The sequence below is a fragment of the Mugil cephalus genome, chromosome 11 (assembly GCF_022458985.1).
Source record: "Mugil cephalus isolate CIBA_MC_2020 chromosome 11, CIBA_Mcephalus_1.1, whole genome shotgun sequence".
NCBI classification, from domain to species: domain Eukaryota; kingdom Metazoa; phylum Chordata; class Actinopteri; order Mugiliformes; family Mugilidae; genus Mugil; species Mugil cephalus.
The window spans coordinates 19787549-19814801 of NC_061780.1; the positions used below are offsets into that span (position 1 = coordinate 19787549).

General features: G+C 40.2%; 1 protein-coding gene across 1 annotated transcript in view; it reads right to left on the reverse strand.

The window, feature by feature from the left end:
• Positions 1–27253, reverse strand: part of LOC125015863 (furin-like protease kpc-1) — a 165806-nt gene that overhangs the window by 58511 nt on the left and 80042 nt on the right. Inside the window, exons 7-12 of the mRNA XM_047597882.1 lie at positions 12395–12432; positions 11587–11666; positions 11018–11106; positions 6729–6901; positions 4680–4895; positions 3977–4080 (exon numbers count right to left, since the gene is read on the reverse strand). Of these exons, the coding sequence (XP_047453838.1) occupies positions 3977–4080; positions 4680–4895; positions 6729–6901; positions 11018–11106; positions 11587–11666; positions 12395–12432 (700 nt within the window). The remainder of the gene's footprint in view (positions 1–3976; positions 4081–4679; positions 4896–6728; positions 6902–11017; positions 11107–11586; positions 11667–12394; positions 12433–27253) is intronic.

The window sequence follows — 27253 nt, forward strand, 5'->3', positions numbered from 1 at the left end:
TAACAATAATAATTAAATTCAAAGGAGTAAACATCAATAGGTATTTGGTCATAGACCACAAATTCCTCAGTACAGCGTGGGTTGGAGACAAAACGCCTGATTCCCTACATGTTTCAAACCCTTAATTTGAAGCAATTACAGTTGGCAAGTTTTCAAAAGGCTGTTTTTTATACTTGGATTGTTTGATTTTACATAAAATAATATGTATTTCCCAGTCCTGAAAGGTTAATTTTACTTCTGGACAGACCTAAAAAGAAAAATTCATGTTTGAGTGATTCATCATTAAAATCACAGTTCTTGGAAAGCTACACGTTCCCAGTCACGCAAATATCTGCAGTTCACTCACGGTGCTGGGAAATAAGCCGGGCTGAAATGCACCAAAATTATCCTTCAATCTTTGAGCCCTGTGGGGGGGTCCCACCCTCTCTCCTTTGAACCTGAATTGACTTGATGTAAATTTGAAGGTATGATGTTAAAGCTGTCGCAGAGAAAATAAAATACACAATTCTGGACGTGTATGTTATGTATTAAATGCACCCTCGTAATGTCTAAGCAGTTGAGCTTGAGTTCTGACACACTTGAAATTTCAAAATTCTATTCCATTACAAATTTCTCTGCAAAAATAAATGAATAAAATAACAAAATAAAAAAAATATGGCATTTGAGTAAATAGTTGTGTCTCATGTAAATAAATTATGGAATTAATTATTTGTTGTATGTGGTTCATGTCACCAAATAATTTCTAGAAGATTATACCTAGGTAATGTAGCTCATACAAATAAGTTAAGACATAAATTCAGTGCAAGTAACTAAATTAAGTCAAATACAAAAATAAATGAATAAATCATAGGTTAAACCAATAAAAGAATCGCTCGGTCATGAGGTTCAAACAGTGTGCGGTCATCACCTGTCTGTCAAAGCAGCAGTTAAACTGGACGACACCTTGGCGGCACCTAAAATGGGTAGGAATGGGAAAAACTTTTTTTTTTTTTTTTTAGATATTCATAAGTTTATTTTTTAGTAAATTGAGCAGTGGTAACAGTCTTGGAAACATGAATATTTTTCCATACACTAGTTTTCTTTTCCCATACTTTTCCAGACCTGGAAATTTATAAAATCAAATTACATACTTTCAATACGTGCATAGATAACCTGGTTATGTTTCTGATGAAGTGGAATGAGAAAAAAAAATCCAGGTTTGAATGTCAGATAGATATAACATAGGATGGGTGTGTGTGTTTGTGTGGAATGTGTGCAAAAAGAGTGAGACACATAATAAAAAAAAGTGTGCGAGAGAGAATAGGAGCGAGAGACCCAGAAAGATATACAGACAGAGAGGGAGAGAGGACCCAGCTCCATAAAGACGTGAGCAGAATGCTGCTGGCCTGAGTGAGAGAGGTGATATATAGTTTAGTCAGTAGCAGCGGGTCACGACAAAGCCTTTAACAGTAATGTCCTGGGAGTCGCCTCGCCCAGGGGAACCGCGCTCCATTTTACAGCCAAGCGACTGAGACTGAGAACGCCGCGGCATGACAGCTGGAGCAGTAAAGCCGGCCTCTAGTACCATCCATAACATGAAGGAGGCGTAGACGCCGCTGATACCACCACAAAACACCGAGCCCGAGGCCACACCGACAGCTGGCGAGTTAAGAAGGACGAAGGAAAAAAGGGAGCTTGGGAAATAGTGGGAAGTGGCAGACGAGACAAAGGAGGGTGAGGGCAGGAAAAAAGGGAGGCAGAGATATATTTGGAGATTTAGACAAAGGCAGAAACAGAAGGATAGGTGAAAATGATGAGCTACATCAAAGGAAGGATCTAAAAAAAAAACAAATGGAGAGAAGGGGGAATGGGAGGGGGAGACAAAGGAGGAAAAGCTCAAAGGCGTAAGGTACAGGATTTTAATGAAAAAAAAATCACTATCTAAAGCAGAAATGGACTTTTGGACTTTCACTAAACAAACTTTTTTGGATATTTTATACTGCTCATCTGATAACTGCAAAATAATTAAAAGAGCTGTCGAAAAATGTAATTATCAATTTGCTAGACTGAACTTCCACTGCTTTACTGCACAAAACTGGAGAAGGACACTTTGCTATCAGCACTAATGGACTTATGTTTTAAATTTTCTCGCAAGTGCATGGACGAGTGAAAGGCTAATGAAACAAATCCACAGCAACACTTTCAGCTCTGTGAGTTTGTAATTTGGCACAGTAGTGTTTTAGGCTTAATGCTAAAGTCATCATGCTAATGTGTTCATAGGGACAATGTTTAGTTTAGTGTGAAAGTGTGCTAATATTTGCTAATTAGCATTTAAAAGAAAAGCCCTGTTCAGATCTAGCACTAACATCTGAACTGTGCAATACGATTGCATTGATCCAATCCAGCTTTGGATACGTGCGTTCACACCTGACAACAAAAGTTATTATTTATACACTCACCAGCCACTTTATTAGGTACCCCTGGCTAGTAAATAGTTGGACTGCCTTCAGAACTGCCTTAATTGTTTGTGTCATACTTTCAACAACGTGTTGGAAACATTCCTCAGAGAGTTTGGTCCATATTGACATGATAGCATCACACAGTTGCTGCAGATTTGTCGGCTGCACATCCATGATGCGAATCTCTCGTTCCACCACATCCCAAAGGTGCTCTATTGGTTTGAGATCTGGGGACTGTGGAGGCTATACATTGTCATGTTCAAGAAACCAGTTTGAGATGATATGAGCTTTGTGACATGGTGCATTATGACGCTGAAAGATGGTACACTGCGGTCATAGAGGGATGGACATGGTCAGCAACAATACTCAGATAGGCTGTGGCATTTAAACCATGCTCAATTTGTACTAAAGGGCCCAAAGTGTGCCAAGAAAATATCCCCCACCACCACCAGCAGCACCACCACCAAGGCAGGTTGGATCCATGCTTTCATGTTGTTTATGCCAACTTCTGACCCTGCCATCCGAATGTCGCAGCTGAAAGCGAGACTTGTCAGACCAGGCAGCATTTTTCCAATCTTCTATTGTCCAATTTTGTTGAGCCTGTGTGAACTGAAGTCTCAGTTTCCTGTTCTTAGCTGGCACCCGGTGTGGTCTTCTGCTGCTGTGGCCCATCTTCTTCTTCAAGGTTGGACGTGTTGTTCGTTCTGAGATGGTATTCTACATTCCTTGGTTGTAATGAGTTAACCACTCAAGTTACTGTTGCCTTTCTATCATCTCGAGGCAGTCTGACCATTCTCCTCTGACTTCTCACATCAACAAGGTTGAGTCACTTAAATCCCCTTTCTTCCCCATTCGGATGCTCGGTTTGAACTTCAGAAAGTTGTTTGGATCACCTCTACATGCCTAAATGCACTGATTGCAGCGATGTGATTGGCTAATTAGTTATTTGTGTTAAGAAGCAATTGAACAGGTGTACCTAATAAAGTGGCAACTGAGTGTATGTAGCTTATCTCCTTCAAAATGATCACATCGACAATTATTCATATGCTGACACATTACTTATTATACAATGAGACAGTGGTAATTCTTGTTTCTATATATTTACTGTGCAATTAGTGAACAACAACAAGGACCGAATATTTTAAAAGACTTTCATTACTATTGAACAGACGTGACGTGACGTGACCTTTTCAGGCAATCATTAATAATAGTGGTCATGTTTTCATGCTTACGGAGGAGCACCCCTGGTGAGAAGGAGGTCTTTAATATGACTCAGGACATATTGTGTCTTCACACTACCAAAGGAATGTGGACAAATTCAGCCCAGACCACCTCTGAATGAGCCAATCAATCATCACAGTCGAGACAAGAAATCAAATTACACACCACAAGGCTGAGGACCAAGGCCCGCAGACAGTAAGCATCCATAATGCTTAAGTGTCCTTCAGCAACACAGAATCAATCCGAGAGACATCAACGAGGTATCGTACATATGGGTTTAGTATTACTTGTGTGTAGGATGATGATGAGACACTCACTTCACTTCTAAGGCAAGAGCCAGAATTCCTGCAGCGATTGGAGCAGCGCTGGATGTTCCTGGAAAGTATGTGACACAGCCGTCACCCATGTTGGTCAGAGTCACCTGGAGGAATCACAGAGCAAATATGTTAGATGACATATCAGGATATATACGGCACGCGTTTCTACAGAGCTACGGCGTCAGCTGCACTTTTCTCTGTCATTAGAAAATGTCAACACACTTTTACAGTAATGATAATTAAAAAAACAACTTGTGTCTGTTCTAACTGCCTCCTAATGTAAGGTGGAAAAGGGCAGGCATCCCAGCAGACAAAGGTGATATCACACTGTTAAAATTGGCCTTTCTGTTTCTGTAGCCCTGGAGCTGCCACTGTGCTCTTTCCTGACTTTTCAGTGTTACCTCCGCCATCAACACCTCAGCTTCTTCCTTTCCCTTTCTCAGCCACTACAGCCACGCTTTACCTCCAATTAACACTCGTTTGCTTCTGTGTGTCTACGTGTGTGTGCCCAGCAGTCACCTAGGTCATTTGGCAGGCCTCTATAAATATCACACCAGTGGCTGCTCTTTAACAGGTTTCTCACAGCTCGCGAACAGCCTGAGAGCAAGACTGCTGGCACACACAGACACACAGACACACACATACACATTCATTAATGATAAACACTGTTGTTAGATGTGTTAGGGGGCACATGCAAACTCACCAAAGGTAGCGGGCCTCCCGTGCTGGATCCTGTCAGGGTGACGGCCATGACTCCAGGGCAGGGCTCGCCGAAGTGGGTGGCCTTCCCGGTTTGAGTGACGGCGCCAATGGCAATGGTGTAGATGGAGTTAACATAACCGTCTGCGCCGCAGTGGTCATAGCTGATACCACCATTACCCGCCGCCCACACAAAGATGCTGCCCTTCCCACCTCGGCCCTAAAAAAAGCAAACAGAGGGACGCTTCAATTTAGCCGTCTGCTAAGCCAGGAGGTGAAACTAGTTTGATATGTAATGATTTATGTATTTTTCCAGAAAGTGTTAGCATTGGGTAATTTTAAATACATTTGATTGGGTTTTCTCTTTAACTATATTATTGTGTCGTGTAGTTTTATTTATTTTCTGTAAGTTCACAAAGCAGTATGCGTAAGGCCTACTCAAAAAGTCAAAATACACTAAAGGAATACCCCCAAACTGATGGACAGGTTAAGTAGGGACCCCCCACCTACTATATGTGTTCTCTATTAAGCTAGTGCTATTCATAAATCCACCTCATTATTATTATTACCAATTTTGCATTCAATAGTAAGCTATTCAAATAATATAGTGTGTGTATATATATATATATATATAATTATTTTCTTTCTTCGGTTCTAACTTTCAACACAGCTGAATACTAACATACTAAAATATGTTGGATTTTTTTTTAATGTGTATTGAAAGAAATTAAAATTTGTAGGGGGAAATTTAAAAAAAAAAGACTAATCAATTGAAGATTTTGCAACCCCCCCGTAGTACCTTTGCGGGGGTTGCCGACCCTGTGTTGAAGATCTATGCACTTAAGCCAAAAAACATTTATTAATAAGCAAATAATGACTTAAGAAATACACAGAACTAAGAAATCCACTAAGTGGTAAGAAGAAAACTAAACTCTGGAAACTGGTAGTGAGTCGTGGCAGAAGTCTAACTGGGAATGTAGCAATAATATCTAATAAGGTCCTTTGGCTCCAGTCTGCAAGGAAGACCCACTTGGTCCAGTTTCACTGATATTCACAAATATATTTTATGTGATGTTTTTCCTATATATGGTCCGAGAATCTTTTTCAGGAATTCAAACACCTCAACTACACTTCAACCACAGGAATCAGGCTAATCTGATCCAATATTCTAACGGTTCACTTACAAGTTTATCTTTTTACCTTTTGATCATAACTGTGGTGTTTTTGAAACCTTACAAGTGAAGCTAGCCTATTAAATATTTTATCACAAATATGTGTTTCCAAGGTCAAGAATGAATCCAAATGCTAAATGTTTTTTCTTTCTTTTTCTTTTTTTTTTGTAGTAGCGAAGAATTAAGCCAGTAGAATGAGCATTAGCTCAAAGGATGGACATTCCTTGTTCTGTTCAAAGTTTTAAGTAATTAAACCTCCTAATTAGCTTAAAAAGAGCAACATAAAGAGACATCACTTTCAAGAGGGGAGAAAAAAAATGTCTCTGGCTAAACTATGAATCAATAAACATAAAACAGACAATAGATTGTTGCCTTGGTGACAGGCACTCTGTATTTTCAGTCTCCTATGACTATTGTTATCCCGTGTGGAAGAATGAAATAAAACAGAGAATCATCCTTTGTTAAATCCATTATTGGACTAATTTGACTTTTCCCTTTCATTTGGAGGCAGAGGAAAACAGACTGAATTGCTCACAAAAGACTTGTAGCTTTTGATTCAGTGTCTGAATTTACTTGATACTGACAAAATATGTCTAAAAGGGCTAATGTTCCTTGAATGTACCATTTGTCACTTTTTTTTTAAAGTAAGCTATTAAGAAATAAGGACATAGGAAGAAATAAAGAAGCTACTTGGATGAATGTAGAAACCTCTTCAGTTGCCTTTCTTCAGCGTTTTTCGATAAGGACATAGGAAGTCAAAGCTTGCTGTGAAACTCAAAACACTGAAAATTTTGTCCTTCCAGTCTGAGCCCCACTGACAGTGCGACCGCCAGCTTTACATCTGACAGGCAGCAGTGTGAACTTAGAAATGAAAGGCGTGCCTTGTGAGCTCCATGCTGGAGGGCTTTCTCTGACAGGCTGTGCGGGCCGTCCATCTTGGCCCCGTCGTCCCGCGGGCCCCAGCTGCAGACGTAGATGTCGATGAAGTGCATGTTGAAGGTCAGTGCAGTGGCCTCCATGGCATCGGTGACCGTTCCCTCCAACAACCGGATACCTGGATGGATCGAAAAAGGTCGCAGGGATCAGAGTTTGTTGGGAGGTTTGGAAAACAGACATCGAGATTCTGGCTCTTTTTTTTTTTTTGTAAAAGTGATACATAGGCTACAGAAAACACTGATGCAATACATACAATACTGATACAAGTCTGGAGATGCAAATGCATCAGAAACATATTGAAGGCACACTTACAGCAGCTGGCTTGTACTGTAGCAGAATCTGTTCCTGCTGTCTGCTGTGTTTTGCTCTGTCTGTTACTCCTGTTGTGTTATTTCTATTTTATCAGTGTCTGTCTCCCTCTGTTTCTTAGCTATACTTCTGTTTCATCTCACTGTGTAAATTCTCTAATGCCAGTGTCTCCATCTGTTCTTGCAATACATTCAGTCTTCTACGGTTGCTCCATTGCTAGATGCTAAACACAAGTGATCAAATGTTAACTGAAACTAAACAATTTTGGTGATAATGTGCTGAGACAACATGCTCAAAGGAGTCTTGTAAATTATTCTTATATTATGTCCATATACCAAGAAAATGGGATGCTCCATATCAAAACACAGAAAAGAAAGTGAGAAATTTGTATTTTATTTTTTATTTCCATGCAAGCATCAAACTTGTAAATAGCAGTCAAAATGCAGTCAAATCCCAGTTACAGTCACAACACATAGGTGGAAGTATGGATTACATCACGTTGTATCGGTCCACCATTGAATAGGGGCCACAGTTCAGCAAGGTTCCATCAGCAAGAAACAAACCCACTCACCACAACAAAGCTCAATGTGGCAAGACCTGTGCTACACCAACGGAGGGTCAACACTGTAGAGGCAGTTTTTATCTGGCAGAAACTCTGGTACACAGTTTGTGAAAATAAGTTTGTGTGAAGGCTTTCCTCATGGATGAATCAAGTGATCCCAATGGGGGGGGGGGAAGGTTAAATATGTTTAGGAGCGTTGTTTCTATATAGCAGGCTTTCACATTAGGACCAACATTGAGCATTTTCTGACAATAAAATGTTCTGCTGGGAAACTTTTGGACATGGTATTCATGCAGATGTTACTTAGACATGTACCACCAACAAGACCAGACACCCCCACCCAATAGCAATGACACTTCTTGATGGTAGCAGCCATCTCCAGCAGGATACACATTAAAATATGGTTAAGGAACAATCCCATAAGACATGAAAAACAGCACAATTATATTTTAGGTTTCCATGAATATCTTGAAAAACTTACCATTAGCATTTTACACATAGAGCGATGCTAATAGTTATTATTTAAGCCAAAAGTTTCCATTTTTTCTCAACATTATCTACTGAATATATACATGTTTATTAGCTAAATGTGTCGCCATGTTCCTGAGATAATCACTAACTGACAGCTGTTTGGTGTTGAACAATGAGTCACATCAGTTTTGGACCTTTTTCTGTTGAAAACATCTTCCTTCATAATGTAAACATTTTTTTTTGTAGTCAAGTACAAATAAGTTGTATTTATCACTTCTGGAGTTTCGTCTATATTTTGACTGCTTCATATTTTTTATTGACAATGTGTGAAGATCCCTATTTATTCCTCATGTTTTGACAAGATGATTAATTTCCAGATTTTCAAAATAAAACGTTTTGGGTTTCTGGGTGCACTATTATAATCGTTTCTATCAAGTCACATCACTATTACGTCACCGTGATCAATTAGCTGTATTGCAACTAAAACCTCACCCTTAAGTGAGTCATTTTGGCAGCCTCCAAGTACACAGTCATTGTCAATGTCCCCAGTATTTTGGGGAGGCTGACAGGGCCAGGCGCCCCAAAGGTTTTATTAGCATGAATTTTGTCAGTTTCCAAAACACCAGTTGATTTGCAGTAAAAACTCCAATAATTAATCAAACCCATATGTCAGATCTGCATTGAGGTTTCTGTGGTTATTTTGCAGTCTGGTGCATGTTGCACATAATTTAACCAGTGGATACGCTCTGTGTAATTGTAGCTTGACGGTGCACAACATTACTCCAATTAGAGACTACAGATGGAACAGATAGCTGCTGCCTTCAGAGAGTCGGCAAGTAAAGAAAAGGATGGCTTTGAATTACTGAGGTGGTAAGCATCGCTTCTTCTTCTCTATTCTGTCTGGCTGGCGTTAATGCCACAAGTGAAAGACAACTTTTTTTCTGTGTGATTACAAGTCAGCTGGCAGAGAATCCTACTGTAAATGTGTGATTTTTATATGGGTGTGCCTCCTTGTGCTGAGCGGTTGACATGCTCATAGCAGGAGAGGGGCTGATCACGCAACGCACTCACACTCACTGCAGCAGAACAATACACTGGCAATGACACTCACCTCAATGAGGCCACAAACCGGCCCAGAAATAAGTTTAGATACATTTCTGAACTTGTGTCATTGGATACGAGTTAAGTGTCTCATGTGAGCTCATTCAAAGTATCATAGTTCATTTTAAATAAAAGGGCAACGCATTTTCAGTATAATCATACATACCTTCAATATAATATAATATAAATTTAAAATAATTCAAAGTAAGTTTACAAAGAAAACACAGACACGAAACACTTTGCTATGAAGCACCCAGCTAGACCAGCGCAGGCACTTAGGACCAACTCAAAAAAAACAAAAAAAAGAAAAGCGCAAGGTGTTGACCTGGCCTCCAAACTCTTTAAATCCCAAACTCATCAACTATCTGTGGGATGAACCACAGAGACCCCTCCCCTTAACCCATAGGGCCCAAATGCCCCCCACCAACAATGCAGACACCACAGAACACCCTCAGAATGCCCATGTTCATTCTCTGAGTCACAACTGTTTCGTAGGCACAAGGGCGACCTACACAATATTAGGAAGGTGGTCATAATGTTATGCCTGATCGGTGTATATATTAGTCCAAATAAAAAAGGTAAAAACTGAGACTAACTGAGGAAAGAGATTCCCGGTCTTGCCTCATGAAATGGTTTTTCTTTTTTTTCTTTTTGTCAATTCTACGTGAGGCTCTCATCAGCCTGTGACAAATGAGTTGGGGTCAGGGACTAAAGATCGCAGAGCAGAGTTCAAATGTCACAGTTCAAACAGGGGACTCCACTTCTCATTTTTCATGCGGATGGCATCACCGTATTAAACCGGCTTTCGGGCAACAAGCTCTAAGAGGTGCAGGAGATTTTTTATTATTCAGACATATCATATACTCCTCATTAACTTGCGGGTTACAGCACTCTTAGTATATCCCATAAAAATCTTTGATTTCACAACACAACACAGGCAATCTTGTGCATTCGATTCCTTCATCCCTCACCGAGATTACAACCAACACTAAAAAAAAGCCATTACCGAAGCTTCCACTAAAAAATGAGAAGTTAAATAGGGTCAGCACGGCTCAGTAGCAGCCACTCACCATGTAGACCCAAACCAATATAAACCCAGGAAATGCATTGTGAGTCCATATTTAGAAATTATACACTCAGACTTCCATTATTTTCAAGAAATATCCTTCAAGAAGCACCCTTCACGGAACCTCTCAGTCTTTGTACAGATGATGAGGTTATTTTTTAGCAATAATTTGCCAACATAGCAAAGCAGGAGACAAATATTTAAGAATCACTTCTGCACTCTGCAGACAAACCATTTAACTTTAAATTGTATCTAAACCAAATATGACAACTGCCCATTGATTTAACATCATTTACAATCATGTGCACATTGTAAAATGTTGAAATTTTGTCCCTCTGACTTAAGTCAAAAATAAGTTTTAGGACTAAAAATCTACAATAGACCTGTTTTTAATTTAATTCCTCAATATGCTTTTCTAATAAAGTAAATAAGAACTCACAAAGGTGAAGAAGTTCTGTTATAAACATGTGGATTTTATAGATACAGACCCTTTACTTTGATGTAGAGGAGCATGTAACCAACTCTCCCAATAATAACATTTTTATTGTATTTGCTATCCAGATCAGAGTTGCTTTATTACAATATCAACACAGATGATTTATCATTATTATTATTTTTTTTTTTTTTGGAAAATGCTTCATGCCATGTCAGAGTCTTGGCCAGTGCACTACTCCCACAATGCCCTGCCTCCCACTGTCTCTATAAGGCTGTATTGTTTTCCTCACCTCCGATCCTGGCATTGAAGGCGATGCCCACACCGCAGTAGGAGTTGTTGGCCTCCATGGCAACTTCCCCTGCACAATGGGTACCGTGACTGCAACAGACGGGGGTTTAAGTTGTTAGCCACATACTGAGAACAAATAGGCAGAGATGATAGTTTACTTTTTTTTGCATGCTCTGACCTGGGCACCATAATGATGCTAGGACAGATAATTATGCACAGCACATTGTGATCATACGATTGGTACAAAGGGAGAAAAACACCATGATAGTGGAAACTCAAAGCATTTTGCTGCAAACCACAACAGTATATGCAGATTTCAGACAGATGTAGACAACGTTCACAATGTTCGATGTTGCCTCGGTGAATGGACAGCTGACGCCTGTAGCCAATGATGTTAGTTTTAGATCTGTGAATTAGCTTGGCTGCTCGTCTTATCTCATATGAGAGCCAAGAATATCGACATTTTTATTCACTCCTTACCTTTAAGCTCTTGTGGTTTTCCAGGTGTAAAGGCTAAAGGAAACAGTCAGCTGATTCCAGAGAAAACATGAAAAGGACAACAGCCATTACCTATTCTCCTCATTTCTGGTGGGCATGGGATCATGGGACAGGCCGTGTGATGCAAGCACGTCAAAACTGGCGAGGGCCTCCTTAAAAAAGCCACACAGAAAACAAATGGAGCGCAGTGCGTAACTCTCAACACAAAACAGCAGAACGACATGACAGGAAATGAAGGAAACCCATGAAAAACCCCTGATACTGGCACTTGAATTAGTCTGTCAACATATTTCTTCTGACTGACGGCAATCACTGTCACAGAGGAGTCGCCTCTGTCTGTGTGTGTGTGGTTTATGTGTGTGTGTGTGCGTCTCATAAAAGTGAGCATGTTTGAATGACTAGTTTGCCAGTGTATATAGGCATAACAGGAGGAGGATGTCTTGGCAGCAAACTGTACAAGAGCAATTATGTATCTCTCTGCAGCCAGGCTTATCCATGCCAGACAATCTGCTCTGACAAAGTACAAGTTGGCCTGCGTGCTTCAAACTGCCTATAGGATTATAAATGACAAGGCGGGAGCAAACACTGCCACTTCACATATGCTTTACGGCTAGCCAGTGTAACACCAGCCTAACAGCTTTATCACTTTATGAAACTTTTTATTGCCTCTGGTTTTAAGTAATAGAGAAGTAAGGCAGACTAAGAGAAAGTCAATACGAGGATTTCAGACTAATGAAAATCCAAAAATGTTTGGTGACAGACTATATAACCTTGCACAAAGACGACCAAATTAGAAATGATGTCCCATAACCATCTCTGAGATTTAGTCAAAACAACATTCAAATTCATTGAAGTCAAACTGACTTTTAAATTTACTCACAAAGTTTTTCTTCAGGTCCTTGTTTGTGTGATCAACACCTGAAAAAGAAAAGAAAAAGCTGCATTTGCTCTGATGGATTGTGCTTGTGATGTGATGTTTCCAGTAATAAAGCATCTGTGATACAAACCTGACTGTTTACATGAACAATAAAGTCTGATTAGTCACAACGCTTTAGGAGGCAAGAGGGAGGGTATGAGGAAGGTGGTCGTAATGTTTTGCCTGAATGGTGTATATATTTTAATGTCCTTCTTTTTTGATAAGAGCAAAGTGGTTCTGGTCACTGTGGAGTATTAAATATGTCAGAAATGTAACTGAAGAAAAAGAAGAAGCATTTTCTCCTAACTTTATTGACAACCCATTAATTGAATGATGATATCCACATTTCCAGCTTTGTTTCTCCCTTTAAACATTTATTTAAAACTACAATTTTTCTACCTTCCATCGTCCTTTCCTCCTGGAAACGTGTAACACTGCTCTGTTGTTTAATCCAGAGAGGGTAGAGATTTATTCCACCCAAAGAGTGAACCTTTCGGACTAAGCATTTACATGTTTATTGGGACACAAATATGTATCTACTTAAGGGATTATCAAAGGTTTACACCACAACTCTCAATCTCAGAAATGCTATTAATACAATTATTTGCAGAATACTAGTGTCCATTTAAATGCATAGCTAATGCATGCATTGCATTTTGTTTCCTATTAAAATTATCACACTAATAAATCTGAGAAGATCAGCTATCTGATCTGAACACCACCATCAACATTAAGACATTTAACTTTATCGGAAACATACAGTCCCTTCCTGCAGAAAGACAGTCAGAAGAGGCAGAAGCGATGCTTTCCCTTGTTTATGTTGGGACCACAGGTTCATGTGATGACTCATTTCTATGAGGCAGACTTACATCAACTGACTCATCTGCGAGTTTAAAATTGTTTCTGTGTACTGTAAGTCGCTGATTTCTACAAATGACTGCATATATAATGCAGTGCTGGGAACAGGATGTATTCCTGTGGAAAGGCAAATGCTGAATAGACGAAGAGAAAATGCACTCTGGACCTCTGAGGTCAGCAAGTGAGGAAATCCACTTAGATATTGTCCTTCTGACTATATTAAAATGCAGATTAAACGCTTGCATACCGTTGTAACAATTGTAGGTGGAAAAAAGAAAAAGCCATGAGCTTTGTAAGATCAAGGCGCTTTGGATAAACCGTATGCGTGCAGAGGCATTTGATGCTTGCACCAAATATGTTTAAGAGATCAATTCCTCATCTTTATTTTTTTGTGCATTCGGTAAGTGCGCTTTCCGTTTTATTCTGTTCCCTGGAGCCATGGGAACAGTGCGGTTACAAGTCATTTGAACTTACTGTGTGGTAGACAGGTTATTAAAATTTTGAATTCTGAGTGCCCGACTAATTGGTGCAGTTAATTTACCAGAGTGCTGAAGTGATGAAGACTATTTTTCAAAAATCAAGATTTTTTTTAAAAAAAATGTTGCACATGACTGATGGATGAGCGAGTGAACAAATGAGCACAGGATCCAAATCCATTCGATTCACACTGCTCTTCCTTTCATTTCGTTTTCTTTCCTCTGACACTACCTTTCCCCTGCATCTTTCCATCATCCCCTCTTTCCACATCAGTAGCCTTTCTTTGGCTTGCTCCCCGCCCCCTCCCCTGCTCCCCCTCTCCTCGCCCCATCCGCCGCCACCTCCATCTCTGCTGCTGCATCAGGGCTCCTGTGGTCTCAGCGAGAGACAAACGAATGAGGGCCCCAGGAGGGCCGCGCCTACTCTGCCACACATCACTCCATCTCTCAATCACACACACACACACAGACACGCATACACACACGGGACCTGCCAGCCTTTGTCCCATGCAGGCAATGCCTTTGGGTTGTCATGGCAACCTGCAGTCAGTTTCCCTGTTGAGGCCTGATTGTGTTGAGCTCCGGCGGGATGGATGGAGTCCTGGGCGGGTGAAGCCTCACTGGATCCTGCCACACTGTGCCACGCTGGGCTTTGCCATGCCAGCTCAACCCATATCCTGCATATAATGCAAACACTGATGCTTCAGCCTCTCCTCATCCCTACCTCAGACACACTTCCTCTCTTGTAATAAGGCTTCTGAAGTTTCTGCACCACACGTGGACAATTTATTAGACCTGTTTCCTCTGCAGTTTCCCCAATCAAATGTGCCAAATTCTATTTGAACTATGGTGAATGCTGCATTTTTTATTGTTGGTTTGAAAAAAAGAAACATTGCTGCTTTCATGACAATAGTATCTCTGGTCCATTCGTCACCTGCAAAAAATAATATTCACCTCAAACTAAGGGGTTAGGTTATTGATTTACAACTTCTACACAAATGCACTTCAGTTTGTAATTAGTTTCAAATTGCGAAGATATTTCTCAACTGGAATTTACAGTTTCAGATGTCAGGTAGTTTTTGCTGGGATTTTCACCCTAACTGGCCTAGAAATACAGCACTGAACAAACATGGAGGAAGCTTTAACTTCAGCTGCTATCAGATCTTACACCTTCATTGTTAAAAACACACACGCACACAAGCACGCACAAAAATGTCAAAACTCAATTATTTTGTTTATTATAGTAACTACTATAGTAACTATCGCATTTTGTGTTCATGTGAACTGTGGTTTTGAGTCAAAAAATGTATATATTGGATTTGATACCAAGTGTTATTTTTTTTATTACTTTTAACTTTTTTTGTTTTTTCTGATTTGAAACTTGAGGTGCACTATAGTTATAACGTGCAATGAAATATGTCTTCTAAATCTTCCCAAATGCTTCTGTGTTGCTTGTTCTAACCCCTTGGTTTCACTAATGAAATCAAGAGGCTCTACCCCATCCTCTCCTCAAGCACCATCCTCTCTGGCTCCACCATCTGTCACTCGTGGATCAGTCTCTGAGCCTGATTCCCCATCATGATACTCTTAATGTTACTGTTTAGTTTTGTTTTTGCATATATGAGAAATTAGTTGTCACTTTAAAATCTCACATTATATTGGAGACACAACAATTATGAAGAAACAAACAGATTTTTGTTGATTAAATGTAACGTTATAGCTAAAGTTTATAGCGGTGCTGCTGACATTATAACTGAAGAATGTGCTTGACCAATAAAATCTTTACTGTCCTGTTTGTGTCTTCACAGTATATTCAAGATTGTCTTAAACATTTTGCACTGTTATGCAAATACACATGTCTCTATATGACTAAGATAGTAAAACACTTAATTCATCAAACCACAAATGACATGCAGGTAAACACATTTTTAGAGTAACCTTTTTAAGATTTTAAGATTTAACCATGAAACTCTTCCTACATCATGATAAAATAATTGCCTGTCTTATGAGGTAGAAGCAGCTCAATTACAAAGGAGACATTTTCGTGTGCGTTCATGCATGATTCTGAGATTCTGTTTTTTGTCAGACCCTCACATGAAGATGATTAAACAGAGTTGTGCCATTATCTAAGAGCTGACACTGTCAAGTTTGTGATGGAGATATCTTTGGGAATTAATGTCGGGAAGCTCAGGAGGGAACAAAGTAGCAACACATGGAGAGAGGAGGCTAGAATGGAGAGGCAAAATTATAACTTCCACATCTAAATCCTCTTTAGACTTGTGTGTTGTGTGACACTCAGGGTAAAAAATTCCAACTATATGTGTATTGTGTATGCTCACTGGTAACTGAATGTAAATCTTGATGTGTCATAACATCAAAAATACCAAAAACATGAGTAGACTGGAAAAACAAAAGTACATTTTCAGGCCAGTAGCAACATTTTAAAATAGATTTAGAAACTTTCTGATAATGCAGGAACATTAAGGTCTCCTGTGTTTTGGTTAGACATTGTTAGCTGTGTTTTGGACAAGATGATTTATTATTATTGTGTTTCCAAATCATTCCCCTAGCTTTACTAATACTGACTGAAAAGGGCTGTTGCTTTAAATTATTCAATTTCCCAGATTAAATAGAATTGTACGACAAAATTCTGCCTGGTACATTTTGTCTTTATACATACCTTTTATTATTTATTATTTTCTACAACCAGACTAGTCCCCTTAAGGCTGCTCAAGTCTGGTGACCATTTGCCCAGAACAAGTCTGAAAGTTTTGCAGCTTCAGCCCCCAGTGCCTCTGTGAATTAAGTAGAATAAAACTGTCAAGACTAATGTTTATTCTCCGACATTTAAATCAATTTGAAAATTGCTCTTTTTCTGTGACATTTATGTTAATGCTATGAAAAATCTGGTTTCATTATGACATGTGAAGTGGGCCGAGTATGGTTCCTTGTGGTACTCCAGACGTCATGTTGCTGTGCTTAATAGCAGAATAGAGAGAATAACTGCTGCCTTAGTAATGGACCATGCACCTGGACAACACTGTACCCAAGAGTCTGTTTAAGTGCAATGATGGAGGCAAAATCGATAAAATTAAATGAATAAAACTGTTCACAATTCTTAAGTATTTTTCCTATGATGGGAGAATTTGATCTGTGTTTTTCTACATATATGACATTTCTGTATATATGTGTACATGTGCAACCACAGGAAACTGAGGCGTATTTGGATCTGCCTCCAGACATGCACAGCATGAGCTTGTGTGTCACAGGGGTCAATTTCATCGTCAGAACACAGCACCCCAAGTATTTTCAAGGATGATCCAAGTGGAAAAATGCATTCAGCCAGGTGCATTCACTCAGGTAGCACCATACTGCCATAAATACAGCCATAAACACACTCCAACACAGTCCAAGGTCTTCTGAGTGCAGAAGTAAAAAGCCACGTCCCACAGTTAGATGGAACACTGTAGGTGGTGGAGCCAATGCAAAACCTTCCATGAATACAAATGCTATGAACCTGGCTGACCCAGTCGAGATTGTGATTGTGTGAGTGTGTGCTCGTTTTCTGCTCTGCACGTGTGTCAGCATTCAGCAGCAGCAGCTGTACTCTATCTCCTTGCTCCTGCAGCATTCACGTCGGTCCTCAGGGTCAAACACACACACAAATCAGACATCGAGATGTGTCGGAGGCCATTTTGAGCCAGCGAAGAGTCGTGCCTGAGCCGCTGCAAAGAAAATGAGCCGACATCACTTCAGAGGAGGCCCCCTCCACACCTGACACCCCTCCCCTAGCCTCTCTGACTGATTCTCAGTGGTGAGCTCTCCTCTGTAGGAGTTACTGTACAAAAAAAACAGCAGAAGTCAACAGGCTGCCACGGAGACTTGAGGGAGAGGTTACAGATACACGAGAAGGAGATAAGATATAAAACCCTGATATCAATATTTCTGTAATGAAGCAGCACACGGCTGTTAATTTTCATATGCAAGTGTGAAAAGAAAAGGAAAGGTGTGTATATGTGCACAAGAGCCGCAGAGAGACAGGGATGTGTATCACCACCCACCAAGGGTGAGACTTCCTGGCCCTACACCTCCGTCTCATTAATCAGCTCGGTATTTAAGGAGGGCTGGAGTGGACACTTGCCTGTAATTAGCCGGCTTTGTCAAGGGTTTGTGTGTGTGTGTGCATGTGCGGGGATTTCAAAAGTGAATGGCTAAGAGAGACATCTTGGGGAGAAGACAGAGTTTGATGAGTGAGGCAAGATGGGGAGTTAGATACAAGGATGAGAAGAGTGGGAGTGTGGGTGATGGAAAGCCTAAAGCAAGCTGGCACAGGAAGAAAAGGAGGAGAGGGCAGGAGTGAAGATGAAGTGAAGGCGAACTAGAAGGAGAGCGGGAAAGAAGGAAAAGGACTGTTGGGAGAATCGGGAGAGGTGAGAAGAAAGAGAAATGAAAAAAGGAAGATGAGAGGAAAAAGACGCAGGGAGAGACAGGGACAGAGCAAAGGGGATGCGGGGATGGAGGGACGGAGGGTCGACTTCTAAAGTGGGACATTAGTATTCAAGCGGCACCTATTCGCCCCCTCCCACATGCACACCATCGCCTCACCCTGCCGCCCTGTCTGCCCAGCAGCCTGCTCTCCTCCTGCGGTGGACCCAGACACAGAGCTTCAAGTTCAAGTCGGAAACGCTTCCTTCAATGGAGATCTCCACTTTAGAGAAATGTCTTTGTTTTTCCATGGCGCGGTGGATTCAGTGTTTTCTCAGTCGTTTCATTATTGCTCTGAAATTCATGCGCAAAAATTTCCAGCGAGTTTAACATTTTCTGTTGCGGGGATGCACGCCTTGTAATTTCTTGTTATTTGAAACAAGTGTGAATCTGACCAGTGCCTCACGCCTACATGCTACTGATAGGGATCCAGCAGCAGAGATATACAGCACAGAGGAGCCACAGCACGAAAGGGAAGCAAGGAAAAGAAGAAGTTTAATGCTCTACGCAAAGAAAATTGTTTAAATAAAATGTAAAAAGGCTGATGCAGTTGATACAAACAAACGTGTACAGCTCTACCTAGAATCAAGACATGCACTTAGGATTGGGAATCGAGATCAGTTCCACATTACAGTACCTATATCTAGCCATGCCGATTGTTTATATTTAATTTGTCCATGTTTCCATCCGTCATACCTACAGTATCACTAGTCACACTTTTTTTTAAAACCTACAGACATGAATCTAAACTGTTTTGAAAAGTTTTATCCAAATTCTGTGAATTATTCTGAGCAACTGGGACACTGTCACAGTGCAGTGCTGTTTGATGAAAACAAAATTCTCAGGGAAATCTCAGATTTTCACCTCTAAAAATCAGAACAAATAACATTACACCTATCCACCTTGTAGATAGAAGTGCCTCACCCATCCACCTAATGCTTGATGTTAGTCTACAGTTTTGGTATTCAAGGTCAAGAAACCTTCTGGAAACAGCAACAACTGACACAGCCCCCTCTCAAAACAATTCTCCTTTAGTCGTCTTAGAATTCCAACTAACAAGAAACATTTAGAAATAGAACACGATATTCCATATTTGCATGTCTAGCAAATGTAAATCAAACAGGAATACAGAGAGAAAAGTATTTGCGGCAGTAGATTTTTATACATTTGTTGCAACATGGAGATGAGAGAAAGATGGAGAAGTACTTTATGTGGGGCACAACTAAAAAATGGAATCTAGTATGTGATAACTGTAAGTAAGCAACGTGGATCTTCCACTGTGGGTAAATAAAGGATTGTTATCCTAACAAGATTTATCAGGTTTTGACAGATTTTACAAATTTGGCTCTTTTTTTAATGAGATTTGTTGTTAAACTATCAAGAATATCAGCAGCCTTATACTTAAAGGCCGTGACACATCTAGCAAACAATCAATGAGCATCTGTGGCTCTAGTTTTTGAGGTGTGTCCCGCACCGTTGCCACTACTCTGACCCATCATCGACTTTTAGCAGTGAAATGAGGAAGTCAGAGAGATCTACCTGGATAACTGTTTAGTGAGCTGCAAGAGAAGAAACCACGAAATGACGACATTCAAATTTCTCATCTTTTTCTCAGCTGAGCATTCAAATACACAAATATTTTAACTAGGAACATGATTCTCTAGAAAATATAAAATGTAGAGCAGCTGACCAGCGTGATTCATACGAGAACAGCCCTCTACCACTGGTTTAGCTCGTCCTAGCTTCCTAGCCTCTTGGCTAGTAGTTGCTATTAGAGATTTTGTTTTTCAGTGACAAATTGCACAGAATAGAGCAGCCTGATAAGTTCTCTGTTGTTCTTCCATACCAATGTAAGTGAGGTATATAAACAGTTACCATGGCAAAACGTAGAGAACAAATTAAAATACTGTCTTTTGATGTCCATGCATAAAGTCAAATGAAATGGTACACCACACTTTTTCCGTGATAGAATTTTGTTTTTTTGCTACACTATGTGATGTCAAACACATTAGTAGTGGATTTTATTTTAAAAAGTCACTTAAACATAAATCCCTATAGTCCTTATAAATAAATACATGGAAAGTAACTGTACAGAGTCATCATTTATATATTGTATTTTTGAGCCTATATTGGTCATTGTTGTTTGATTTATACTCAGAGTGACTTCACTTATTTGATGAATTATTATTATTCCATCTGTTATGAGTTTGTTTTAGTTAAATAGTATAATTCTAACTTTTGTTTGTTTTCGTTGCTGAATTTGTTGTGTGGACCCCAGGAAGACTAGTGACCACTTGCTGGAAACTAACCAGGATCCTAAAAATAACAATTTACTACAAACTGCTTGAAAGACAAGTCGTTTCCTCTCATGCACAGACAAATCGCACGTGTCTGCTGGACTTTGGGTATATTGTTTGTGGTGTGCTCAAGTGCAACTTCGTAGTCCAGATAAGGAGGACGCCACAGTCAGCCTTCATTTGCCGTAGTTCTCTGATGTCATTTTGGTGCATCTGTATCTCAACGGAGGTGAAAGTAAAGGCTTGTGATTAATACTTCATTTGTAATTCATGAACTATTTCCTTTTGCATGTGCAAAAGATAAATGCACTAAATCCCTCTGAGAAGTATAATACTCTCCTATTTCTGCTTGTATCTATTCAAGGTATAAAATGTTGAAAAATGAAGGCGCTGGCAACAACACAGAGAGTCGGCCCCAGAACTTGAGGCTGCAGTGATATATAGCTGGCATTATTCAGCATGTCTATTAAGTTGTTTATTCTTCATAAAGTGGAGGATCCTCAGGGGAAAAGGTGATTTTCTCTCATATTTGACATATCCACTGGTAATCCCATTCGTCTCCATGAACATTACTCAACAAACATCACAGTCACAGAACGCAGAGTGCCATTCCGCGATCTAATAAATCCCTCATAGCTTTCCTGCTGCACTGTCTGTGTATATGACTTCCTTATGAAACCGCTTCCCAACTCCTCCACTGCTTTGCTCTCATTTGACTAATTATATTCACCGGGAACGGTGTTGACAAATTCATTTTGAAATCCATTAGTCCCGTGGCGTTGTTTAAACAATGTGCACGTTAATGTCCATTGCTTTAATACCCCTGATTCACATTCTAATAGCCGTCTGATAAATCAGGTTATCTGCGACACCTTCTACACACCGTGAAGAGCGGAAATTAGAGAATTATTAACTATCCACGGTGTTCTGTCGTGTCCGGGTGTGTTAGGAAGAGGAGGAGAAGAGATGACAGAGCAGAGGAGGGGGGTGGGGGGGAAACAAAAGACAACAATGGTGTGAGAGCGGAGACGTTGGTGAGATAGATGAGTTAAAAGAGACCAGAGGGAGAAACAGAAAGAGATAATAAGGAACATGAAGAGCAGTGGGAGGGTTTGTAAATCTAAATGAGACTAAGACATTAAAGAGGAGGACTAAGGTCACACTGTAGAGCATATTGGAAGGGAGAGAACAATGTATATTTAACTGTCTTTAACCCCTTGGTCACTTTCCACCCCTCTCACCATATCAATATATAGTAAACCGGATTTAAAAGCATTAGCCATCAGCTGGGGTAAGACTAATTAATGGAATTTTTACATGGGTCTTACATCTGGCTAAGGTTGTAGAGGACAGTGTATGTATCACCTTCTACCATATATATATATATATATATATATATATATATATATGCCCATAAAGCTGTAATAACATATTTTCTCATGAAATGATTTGCACAGGTAACTGCATGATCACCTGTTTTCATTTAAATTAAGAGGCAGATTATAATAGAATAGATGTTTCTGGAATACTAAATAACTATATAAAAAAAAAAACTTTCTCATGTACTGACATGAAAAACAATTAGAAAACAATTATGAGGTTTTTTTCAAATTATAAAGTTCCAAAATACCACAGGAAGTTACAGAATAACAGATTTTCTTTTTCTTTTTTTTTTCTTTCTTTCTTTTTTTTTAACAATGGCAAGATTGTGTTTGTTTGCATTTTGGGAAAGATGTAGCTATGTTCAACTTTGTTTAACTGGAGCCTTTCGCATTGGTGACCCACAGCTTTAACGCAATGGTGTCATTAACATTAATAAAAGACAGTGGTTTTTGTTTCCTGTTTTCTGATGGAACACCTTCATTTGCAAATTCTAGTATTCACTGGTACATAAACACAAGGATCCACTTCAGGATCCTAATGCTTCCGAATAAACAATTTGGTTAATTAATTTACCACTAAATGACAGCTATAACTTCTACAATACATCTGTAAAACGTTTATTCAAACGTTCAAGACACTTTTGAATTTCTTAATAACTTAATAACCTAAATAAGTGGATTTAATAAAATGCTACCAAACCCCAACTTCACATACCTCAGCTCACATGGTGTTGCCTCTCCAGACTCCTTACAGACTGATTCAATCTCCCACTCTAAACTATCTCCAAATCTACCACTACACCTAACCTTTGACCATATCTCCACCAAAACTACTAGCTCCTTCTCTCTCCTTCTTTCTTCTTTGCCAGCTGAAGACCCAGCGAAAATCTGCTGGTGTCAGTATCCCTGCCTGTGGTGCCTGGTGGAGTGTGCGGATTAGACACATAGGTCTGATTAGCTGTTTGTTTACCTACCAACACCACCACTATCAGGACCACAGGGCTTCAAGGGCAGTGCCGGTTGATCAGCTCCCCACATACACGAACCGCGCAGAAAACAGCTAATAGACACACTGCGCTGAGCACTTCTGGTGAGAGTGTCTGTGATGTGTGCACCATCCTGCCCCTGTTGAGTCGCCCACCATGGCACAGGGCTCTTAATTAAGAGGAGTGTGTGTGTGCATGTGTGCGTGTGTCTGGGGGCGGAGCAGCTGGCATGAGGCACTGGGGCCAGAGAACATCTGCAGGAGGCCGTAACACAACACCTCTGCACGCACACCTATAAAACACACACACACACACACACACAGACACGCACCTGCACACCCATTCACTGGTAGACGAACACACATAGCTGCACACACTATAGCCACTTGGCAACTCACAGAAGCAGAGATAAACACTTGCAGGCGCGCACGCACGCCCGTTCAACACTGCCAACGCCACTGCCGCTATACCAGTGGGACTGTAACCATAGCAACCGGGGACTGGTCATGTCACCCTGGTTTAGTGAGATGGGTGACAGAGAGAGAGAGAGAGAGAGAGAGAGAGAATGAGAGAGAGTGAGAGATAGGCAGGCGATAAAAAAAAAAAGAAAAAAAAAGAGCAAAAGACAAAGACAGACAGCGAGGTGCATTAAAAACCCTCCACAATGCTCGGAGCGAGTCTTGTTTTGAAACAAAAGGGTAAAGAAACAAAGACATAGAATCCAAAGGCGTCTCATCCACTGAGCAGCTCTGAATATGACGAGGTCAGCAGCTTAGACGACTTCAGACGCACCATAGGGTCCTCAGAAGTCAGTCTCCTTTCTCAGTAAGTCAAGAGGAGCTGTGCGGTCACGAAACACACACCAGCGTGCGCACACACACCTGATCACGTTGATAGAAAGTGGAAAGGTGGAGAAGGGATTTTGACCTTGGTATGGGGCAAAGGCTACAGCTGAGGGTGAAGGATTAAAGGATCATATCAGCCTTAGTGACTTTTTTTTATCTCCAGCTGTTATCGGTGTCACACCTTATAAGGAATTGTGCTTTTGCCTGTGACCTCCATGACTATGTCTTGTATTTACATCGATACGCTTTCATGACAAACCTTGCATGAATAGTGTATGTTTAATAATTTAGGTTTAAAAAAAAAAAAGCCAAAGTACTGAGGAAAAGGTTTTCACTCCTGGGTGAGGTTTTCAGGACAGTCCTTAGATTTTTGACGTTGCAAGATAATGTGCAAGAGGCATGTGCAGGGAAGGAAACCATCAGCGCAATGGAGAGATTGTAATGCTCCTCAAATAAATCGTTTTCCATCGTTTGACATTTGACTGGCACTCTTTTAATTACATTCTTGGGTTCAGCAGTGCTCTTCTACGATTGGCTAACGGCGGCAAACCAGAGAATTTGCATCATCAACTGCTTGTCTCAATGGGCCCACCTCCTACTGTTTGTGTAACAAATGGAATCCACTACACGGCCATAGTCACACTCACTTCTTATCTGTCTGTTACGACATCACTGGGATTTCACTATGAGACACCTTTCGACCAACACAGAGAAAGAAATAATTCTGCAGACTATTGGGTAATCGACATTTTTTTTGTAAACAAAGTCAACTCAATGTCTCAGATAACGTGTCTGATTATGTCGCTTGTATTATTCTGTTCAACACCACACAGAGCCCGTCCAAACAATTTGATTAATCCGCCAGATCTTTGCCAGAGCATAATCAGATCCCAATCAGATCAACTTTCCTCGGCAAAAAAAATTGTGGATGAGATTGGGCGGTCTTCCATGCTAGCAATTCAATATTATTATTATTACCTTTATCATCTAGTAGATACTTACGTCTAGTATCTAATCTATGTGCAAATTGTGTACCAATTTTAGAGTTCTTTTTCTTTTTTTTGGAAATCCATTCATTCACATTTTTCTCAGCTTTAAATGAGACTTCTCATACTTCCTCTCTTGGGAGGCAGAAGGCAGTAAGTTTATGTCCGTATATAGACCGGAAAGAAAGGCAAAAAGAGGTGGCCTAGCTGTTCTAAGTTCAAAAAGATGTACAAACGAAATGTCATGGTGACATACGAACTTGTACATGACTGGGAAGGTGAGGTGTGAAAGAAGTACAAGGGCTGCAAGTGAAACTCCAGATTACACTAATACAATTCTCTTTTTGTGTATAGGGGAATAAAGATGGGACTTGAATAAGACACAGTCCTCGTCTGCCACACTCAAAGTATCTATTAATTCAATACGGTCTGGTTTTCAGACATACCCCAGTTTACAATCCACTGCATCTCTACATCTCAATTCAGACAGAAAAAAATAATGTTGGCACTTTCGTCTGGTGGAGAAATAAATGTTAACATGAGCGACTGCTGTGTGTTTCTCTGAATGTTGATGTGAGACGGGGTACACCAATCATCCAGCCCATGGCCTCATTTGTTTACAGTAATTGCACCAGGGTATCACTATTTATGGTATAATGATGTTTAAAGATGGGAAACAAAGCACCCTTAAATCATCCTCTGCTTGTGTTCTGTATATGGCCCTTCCATCACAATGTTACATAACAGAGGTAATTGGCTTATCAGCTGCCTGAGCTAATTTGTGAGAAGAAAAAATAATAACAAAATCAAAGTGATACCAGCAATATTTAAGAACTGTTGCTTTCGGAGTTATGTGAGTAGCTTTTAGTTCAGAGTTGAAGCTTTTTCCTGACTTCGGGTTCACTGGCTTCCTCCCACCGTCCAAAGACATGCTCGTTAGCTTAAATGGTGATTCTAAATTGGCTGTAGGTGTCAGTGTGAGTGAGAATGGGACCCCCCGCGACCCTCTAGAGGACAAGCAGTTACAGAAAACGAACAAATGAACGAAGGCCGTAGTGCTACATGAGATTTATGCATATTCACTGATCAATAACTCTGCTCCTTGGGTGGTTCTATACAGTATCGATCTGCAGCTAGAACCTAGAGTATATGTGCTTGACTCTTGACCCTTGAACCCAATAGAAATATAATATGCCTCCATGGCAAACAGCCTGACTCCGAGTCTGTGCTGGCTGGATGAGCAGCTATTGAAATGGGAAAGAAAAACTGCTCCAGCATGAGCCCATATAATCCCTGTGTGGTGTTTCTAAACTGTGAAAAACACTTTGTTTAAAGGAGATTGAAAATGACACAATATTATAAATAATAATAATGCAACCCAACAGCAAATGTTGGGAGCGTGAGTGATTCTCTTGAAGGAAAGTGTGACTTTCAGGTTTGTTTCAGGGTCAGCATGAAACCATGTTCATTTTTGATTGTGAACCGATTGCATCATTAGAACAAAACATATCCAATTACTGGAATGAAAGTCACCTACACGAATAAGTACTTTGCGGTTGTGTGCATCCACTGTCCAGTCACGCTTCACTTTAAATCTACAGTATGTCTGTTCAGACTGAAGGCGTTCTGGAAATATCACATTTATGAGAAAGGAAAGGACGGATCCACAGAAAATCAAACCATAATGCACCGCAGAGAGGTTAGCAAAGCAAAAGCACACTGCTAAGAAAAGAAAAACTCAATTTAAGTCACTTAAGTTGCTCAAAGTCTGCATTCAGGGATTGGAGGACAACAGTTGCAACAAAGCTCCGATTTCCTCCTCCATAAACTCAGCATCTTAGTCTAATGGATGAAAAAAGTTAAAGATAAGATAAAAAACTGCCATGCCAAAAAATCTAAACCAAACATGATTTCTCAAAAAGAAAAATTGAAATAGTGAAAAAGCATAAATGGCATAAATCTAAGTGTGTTAAATCATCAAAGAATCTGTGTTTCAATGCTAAAAAAATATTATAAGTATCAAGACAGTTTGTTCATTGTTCACTGGGAGAGCAGAAAAACACAACATGGACATATCAGTGATGTGGTGGTTGTAATAAAAACGGCCCCAAATTTTAAAAGTCACGCCTGGACACCCAACAAAGTCTAATAATCACTCTTGTATCTAATATTGTGTAGGTCTCCCTTTTGCTTCCAAAACAGTTGTGACTCTTCAGAGAATGGACGTGGGTCTTCTGAGGGTGTCCTGTGGTCTCTGGTAACACAATGTTGAGGCTTACTTCAGAGCACCCCACAGGTACTTGATGGGATAGGGATCTAGGGAATTTGGGAGTTTTACTTCTCCTATCAGTGGTTTTAATGTCGATGCTGATCGGCATATATATAATAGCCTCTGTAGAAGAAGAGGGTGGAAAAGTAAAATGTGACAGCTCTCTGTTAAACCAGTGGTTCTTTACTTGTTTGCACATTCTTCCGATGTGCATCGTTTTCTGACTGTTGACATGCTTT